Here is a 7,351-nt window from a genome sequence, read left to right on the forward strand (position 1 = left end):
GCAATAAAAAAAATAATAATAATAAATTAAAAATAAATAAATAAATAAATAAAAAGAAACGCCGAAAAGATGTTAACCTCCTGCCGTGCAGGGGGCGCTCCGTGGCTCCCCCTGCACGTTTACTTCCTAGATACAAGGCAAATCCTGGTGTTTTTCCCCAACTGAATAAATACAAATAGCGTGTTTTTAGCACCTTTAATGTTTACCATAACCTTAAAATGCGTAATATTAAACGCTTCACGTTTAAATAAAACCTAATAATGAATCGTTTCTGTAGCCCGTCACATGACACTACTCTGGCCAATCCCGTCGCGTCGCGTGCCGGAAATGATGGCGGCTCTTCACACTAGTGCTTCCTTTATGTTACTGTAGCGTTAGCGAGGGCTCAAGTTTAGCTCACACACTCACATCCACACACTCACCCACACGAGTTGCACTTTGTGTAGCTGGTGGCACAGCACTTTAGCTGGGAGTGCAGCTCTGAACTACACAATCATCCTCGACACTTATCTGGCCACAGTGTACTGGTGTGTGTCATTGTTTTGCTGTCTTTGCAAGGTCTTTGACTTTCTGGCTAGCCAAGCTTGTTAGCCTTCACATCTGTTATATGATCTTTTATACGTGTAGCTGTGTATCGTGGATGGTCCAGCTTTCATGTATACTGTCATTTATCCAGGTGTCCAGTGAGTATGGCTATGCGACAGACTCCTCTCACTTGCTCTGGCCACACCAGACCTGTTGTGGATCTGGCGTTCAGTGGAATAACCCCTTATGGATATTTCCTTATTAGTGCTTGTAAAGGTAGGTGTTCTCTTGGACACTAGTTAGTTCCCCAATCAGTCGTTGTCAGTCAACCCGAATCCCTTGCTGATAAGTGACTGTATTTTTTATTAATTTTGTTGTTTATTTCATAATTTTTGTTGTGTATTGTGCCCCATGGAGATGGCAAACCTATGTTGCGCCAGGGAGACACAGGGGACTGGATCGGGACGTTCTTGGGTCACAAGGGTGCTGTCTGGGGTGCCACCTTAAATAAAGAAGCTACAAAAGCAGCTACGGCCGCAGCAGATTTTACGGCGTAAGTATTAGCACCAAAAAAATAATGTGGGTGCAATTTAATAGAGTGAATATACAGTGAAGGTGGCCAGTGTTATACCACCCACAAAATAGCAGTAGCTTAGAACACACAGCAGAAACATGTTTCCATTTTTTTTTATATAAAACTTACAGAAAGGTGTGGGATGCTGTCACTGGAGATGAGGTCCTCACCCTGGCACACAAGCACATCGTGAAATCTGTGAACTTCACACAGGTAACAATGATGTCACATTATTTTATCATGACATGTGTACGACGGACGCAAGTACTTGGAACCTGAGTGTACCATGACACATGATTCACCATTATCTATTTAATCATCAGGACAGTAACTGTCTCCTGACGGCGGGGAATGATAAAGTACTGCGTATCTATGACCTCGGCAAACCTGAAGCAGGTATGAAGCGTCCATGACATGTTATTTTCTTTACTGCTGCGTTCCTTCAACTTATTTTGTTTGCAAGCCTAAATGGCAACTTTCAAAAACCCAATTCCTGTTACAAGTGCCAGAAATAAAACATGTATGGCTAATATTGGCTATATGACATTTGTATTTGCAGAACCCCAGGAGATTTCAGGCCACACCTCTGCTATAAAGAAAGCTCTGTGGTGTAACAATGACCAACAGATTCTCTCGGCGGCTGATGACAAAACTATCAGGTGAGTGTCCAAAATGGTAACGTTATTGAACCTTATAGTAGACACTAAATATTGATCACCAGCTAAGTAATTATGAGCTTTCTGACTTTGCTTCTTTAATGCACATGGATCAAGATAATGAGTAAATTCTCTGTTGTTTTTCTTGCCTTGTCTTAATTCTTTTTGTATGTTCTTATTTGTAGACTTTGGGACAAGAACACCAATGAGGCAGTGAAGACTCTTTCGTTTGATGCATCTGTCAGCAGTATGGAGTATATTCCCGATGGGGAGATTTTCCTCATCACTTATGGGAGAACTATCGCCTTCTACAAAACTAACAGGTAGACAGCTTCACATCACATCTCAAAGTGTCTTAATTTTAAAGGGCAAGGGGCTTTCTTTCATGAAACACAAAAGGAGATATTAGGCAGAATGTTAGCTTCAGTCACCATTCACTTACATTGCATATTTTTGAATGGTGACTTGGGCAAAAACTCTGCCTAACATCTCCTTTTGTGTGAAGAAAGTCATATGGGTTTGTCTTGACATCGGAGCGCCAGTAAACTCTGTCGGCCTTAATCCCGGTGACTTTCGTACATTGTAAAGAAAACCAAAAAGAGAGTTGACATGGCTTTGAGTTTTTGGTTTTCATCATTGTCTTCTGTTTTTGAACAAGCTTTCATGTTATCCTGTCCATGATCAGACGTACTGAGAAGACACAATGGAATTTGTGCATCTTTAAACAAATGTTTGGAGTGGTAGAGTAGCAGAACTTAACCTGACCAACAGTCATGCTTGTTCCGGTCTGGTTATCGACTGCGGTCTATTCTGACGAGTGTTTCCGGTCTCACCACGGTGTGTTGTGTAAAAGTCCGCTCTCATATCTGGGCCAGGAACCACTGTCACGTCCACTTGAATTTTGAATTCTTCGCTGTAATGCAATCTCACCACAGAGCCCCTCATATGTGTTCTGTGAGTGCTGTTGAACTTGTGCTGGCCAGTAATTGCTGTCACAGCTAGGTGTAATTTTGAATTCTCTGCTTTAATGTGAGCTCATGCATAAGGCAGCGCAGTGATTGGATGGAAGTTTTCCTTATCAATAATGTGAAGAAACACTCTGAATCGAATGACATAGTATATACTCTATTACCAATCACAACTTAGAGTTTATGCATATACTTCATATTTATTTTATGACGTCGCTTCAACTTTCGTTGAAAAGAGTTTTATATAAGAGGGAAACCCCAAAATTACGGCGCAATTCCGCTTTAGGGAGCGATGGAAAGTTAAGAAAACAAAGACAGCAACAATTCTGGAATATCTGGAAATAAAGCGAAGCATTGGAGAATAAAATAGCAAAGTCTTCCTCGGATGCTATGTTTGTTATTTACACAAGTGTCGTGGGAAAATTACGTTGCTGTGGAGAAAGTTGCTTACTGGCCGAGCCGCAGGTATACGGGAGGAAAGAGTATGCCACTTATACAATGGCTGTAAACGGGAACGCCACTTTCACAATAAGCCGCTTTCTGGTGTCCATGTCAACATAATCAATGATATACAGTTGTGCTCAAAAGTTTGCATACCCTGGCAGAAATTGTGAAATTTTGGCATTGATTTTGCAAAGTCTTTGGTTGTATTTTCATGACCTGGAGGCATTTTGCCAATACGAATGGGCAGCTATACCACCTACAATTATAGGGGCAGTGGTGGCTCAGTGGTTAAGGCTCTGGGTTACTGATCAGATGCCACTGTTGGGCCCTTGAGCAAGGCCCTTGACCCTATCTGCTCCAGGGGCGCCATATCATGGCTGACCCTGCACTCTGACCCCAGCTTAGCTGGGATATGTGAAAAAAAAAAAAAGAATTTCACTGTATATGTGTAAATGTATAATGTGTGATAAATAAAATTATTAAATTAATTATAATTATTAATTAATTATTAATTACAAGAATTTGGGGCCTCAGACAACTATTACAAAAGACTGTACACTGTCATTGATGCTAAAGGGGGCAATACACAGTATTAAGAACTAAGGGTATGCAGACTTTTGAACAGGGGTCATTTCATTTTTTTCTTTGTTGCCATGTTTTGTTTTATGATTGTGCCATTCTGTTATAACCTACAGTTGAATATGAATCCCAAAAGAAATGTGTTTTGCCTGCTCACTCATGTTTTCTTTAAAAATGGCACATATATTACCAATTCTCCAAGGGTATGCAAAATTTGAGCACAACTGTACAAAAAAAAAAATAATTCTGTCAACATTTTGACAGAAAAAATGTTTTGGGTTTTCACGATAATTTAAGACCAGCCCCCAATCTGTCAACCAAATATTACCTTGGAGACTGCGTTGCGATGAAAACATGGCCTTCAAAATTGACTGAGAACTGGTAAAGCCAAAATAAATGCTTCTGTTTTCTGCAGTCTGGATCTTATCAAGACAGTAGATGCCCCTGCTTCCATTCACTCTGCCTCTCTTCACCCTGAGAAAGACTTCTTTGTAGCTGGAGGAGATGACTTCAAACTCTACAAATTTGACTACAGTACCAAAGAGGAATTGGGTAGGAGTATAGTCAACTTGTAAAGAAATAACAGTAACACTTTAAAATAAGGTCCCAACATTAGTTAATGCATTAGGTATCATGAACTAACAATGAACTATATTTTTACAGCATAATAATCTTAGTTTATGCTAGTTAATAAAAATAAAATTGTTTACAGTGCATTAACTTATGTTAACATAGACAATTTTTGATTGTAAAAATGTATTACTATGTTGAAATTAACATTAAGACTAATAAATGCTGCAGAAGTATCGTTCATTGTTAGTTTGTTTACTAATGTTAAGAAATGAAACTATTGTAAAGTACTTATTTAATTGTTGTAAGAAACTGTAGTGTATAAACACATATAAAATGTATTAAGGTAAATGAAGCTGATAGACTACAACCAGTAGGCTAGCACAAATACATTTACTGTAATAATGATTGTCATCCACAAGAGATACATAATTGTGTAAATTAAGATGGGCCATTAAAGTCCATGAATATGTAGATATTTGTTTGTGCTTGGCAATTAAGTTATTTGTCTCCCTTTCAGAATCATATAAGGGCCACTTCGGGCCTGTTCACTGTGTGAGGTTTAGTCCTGACGGAGAGCTTTATGCCAGTGGTTCAGAAGATGGAACTTTGCGTCTGTGGCAGACTGCTGTAGGGAAAACATATGGCTTGTGGAAGTGTGTCCTGCCTGGTGAGTTTATCTAAATATAGCCTGGATTGTTCTATTAGTCATAAGCCTAAACAAATAGTCAGGGCTGTTTTATTGTGTCAATGAAAAATAGTCCCACACTTAATTACTTTATAATAGGCTTCATATGTGGCTTTATAAAAGCAGATCTGCTGATAAAATTCCACAACTTGCAGCATACACTTAACCTGTGAGGTGGTAGCTTCGCTCAGGGGTGTAGATTCCAGAGGGGAGGCGGGGGGGACCCTTGTCTTTGCTCGTTTGAAATCAAGTAGCTTTTCAGTAGCGAAGCTGTATTTTTGATTAGGTAGCGCATAGCTTTGACAAAAGCTACACTGCTACATCATCAAAACGGTGTTTACTATCACCAGTTTTGAATCAGAACTAAAGATGTCCGACTCACAAATGAATCACTCATCTGAGTTCGTTCTTTACAATGAATTGGTCATACGTTATAGTAAAGAGGTCTGTATCTGTTTGCGATTCGATCTGAATGACTCGGAAAGCTCACGCGTGTGCTGCTGAATCATTTGGTGCGTGCTCTCACTTGCCAACATTTTAAAATACCCAAAATAAAGATAATGCTAGTTGCATTGGATCTACAATCAATGGAAACCAAACCTGCAAATGCGCCCTATCGTTTGCCAGTGATGAAGAAGGTCTTTATGAAGTTCAACATGTGTACAGCTTGAATGGCACTGCAGATAAAGATTTTACCACCGAAAAAGTATCAAAAGACTTAGTAGCCTACATGAAAACACATAAAAAAAGTATTCTGGCATTAACAAGTTTTTTGGACATGCACCATGTAAATACAGTGGTATACGAAGGAAGTCATATAGTTAAGTACCATAGTATCATGATGTTCTTTGAATTACTTTGAAGCACCATGTACATTCAATTTAATTTATGAATGTGGTAATCATATATAAAATTACCATGGTTGTACCATGGTATTCTTTGAAGTACTATGTAAATACAGAATAGTACATAAATATGGTTATTGTATCGCAAAGTACCATAGTATTTCCATCTGATACCATCAGATATCACATTTTTATTGCCCAGATGTGCTCTCTCACACACACACACACACACAATAAATTTGGCCTCTGATCAGAAGCTTCCAGTACATACAGAAATACAACAGCAAGACACAGAATTACAAGATAAGAAGAATAGTATATGTACAGAGTTTTTATACAGGAATGTGCAAAGGAAATTGTTCAAATGGGTATGGGTTTGTAGAGGTAGTAGTATAAATATGAAAAATAAAATGTAAAAATAGTGATTTGACATGTTGAACACATGGGTTTGTATAGGTAGCATGTCTAAATATGAATTTACGTGTTTTTTTACATGAACATACTGTATGTTTTGCACCATACTGTAAAGTTGTATACTGTATTGCACTAAACTGTAATATACTGTACCCTGGCTTTTATAAATGTTATGTGAATACGTCTTTTAGATGCTCTGTCTGTGACAGTATTCTCTGTGCATCTGGTTGAAAAAAAAAAAATGAAGTAGCTTAAATGTAGCAAGCTACTTTTGGTGTGTAGCTTGTAGTGTAACTTGCTACTTTCTCTGAAGTGTAGCTTTTAGCTTAGCTTAACTAATTTTTATGTTGAGTAGTTGGTACTGCTTAACCCTTCTCTGTCTCTTACAGAGGAGCTGTCATCAGAGAACTCTGAAGTGCTATACTGCCCTCCAGCAGAGATCAAGGCCTGAGTTCAGAGAAGGCGGCAAAGGAGGACAGGTCAGGGGATGGGTTGGGTCAAGGAAAGCACACCCCAGCAAAGTGCTGTGCCACCACTCTTCTTCACTTGAGACGGACCATACTGCCGAGCATGACTTGGAGTGTGGGGAACATCAAACATATACACGCACATATTGTGGAAATGAGCATCAGGAGATTGTGGTAGAGCTGAGAGCGCTGGCGTAGATGCTAATCCTCCAGCTGCCTGCTCTTTCTTTGATGCCCATGATACACCAGTCAGCTCCTTTATAGCAGTCTGTTTCTACAGCACTGTGATCACTTTGGTTAAGATTTTTCTGTTTTTTGTTTTGGTGTTACATCATGTGCTTTTAGTACATTTGTTTCTTTTCAAGGGAGTATGCAAGAGCTCATGTTCAATTTGATGAGATCTCTCAGTGGAAGTGGTCCTGAGGAACACGTTATACAAATGTTAATCAACAGTAGTGTGAAATTGTGGTAAATGTTTTCCCCACGAGAGAACCCGGATGCTGGGAAATGTGTAAACCGCAAACATGTTAAGCTTCAAAGTGACTTAAGTTCTTTAATAATTTGTCTTTGATTGCAACATGACAAGTTGTATCATTTGGTCAATAAAGTGTTGGTATCATA

The 7,351-nt window shown here is 39.0% G+C and overlaps 1 protein-coding gene across 1 annotated transcript; it reads left to right on the top strand.

Moving 5' to 3' along the window:
• Positions 1-336: 336 nt before the first annotated feature.
• LOC127435471 (serine-threonine kinase receptor-associated protein-like) lies at positions 337-7,351 on the top strand. Its single transcript, XM_051689008.1, has 10 exons — positions 337-527; positions 677-801; positions 943-1,078; positions 1,231-1,312; positions 1,423-1,495; positions 1,659-1,758; positions 1,941-2,078; positions 4,162-4,298; positions 4,837-4,986; positions 6,653-7,351. The coding sequence occupies exons 2-10, from the start codon at positions 690-692 to the stop codon at positions 6,712-6,714; spliced, it is 990 nt and encodes a 329-aa protein (XP_051544968.1). The 5' UTR covers positions 337-527; positions 677-689; the 3' UTR covers positions 6,715-7,351.

The sequence above is a fragment of the Myxocyprinus asiaticus genome, chromosome 45 (assembly GCF_019703515.2).
Source record: "Myxocyprinus asiaticus isolate MX2 ecotype Aquarium Trade chromosome 45, UBuf_Myxa_2, whole genome shotgun sequence".
In the NCBI taxonomy this organism is placed as follows: domain Eukaryota; kingdom Metazoa; phylum Chordata; class Actinopteri; order Cypriniformes; family Catostomidae; genus Myxocyprinus; species Myxocyprinus asiaticus.

What these genes read in the sequence shown, in the direction of transcription:
- LOC127435471 (XM_051689008.1), top strand. Translation starts at nt 690, where the DNA reads ATGGCTATGCGACAGACTCCTCTCACTTGCTCTGGCCACACCAGACCT. An exon ending in AATCTGTGAACTTCACACAG is followed by an intron (nt 1,313 to 1,422) that starts GTAACAATGATG and finishes TTTAATCATCAG; the next exon opens with GACAGTAACTGTCTCCTGAC. An exon ending in CAGTACCAAAGAGGAATTGG is followed by an intron (nt 4,299 to 4,836) that starts GTAGGAGTATAG and finishes TCTCCCTTTCAG; the next exon opens with AATCATATAAGGGCCACTTC.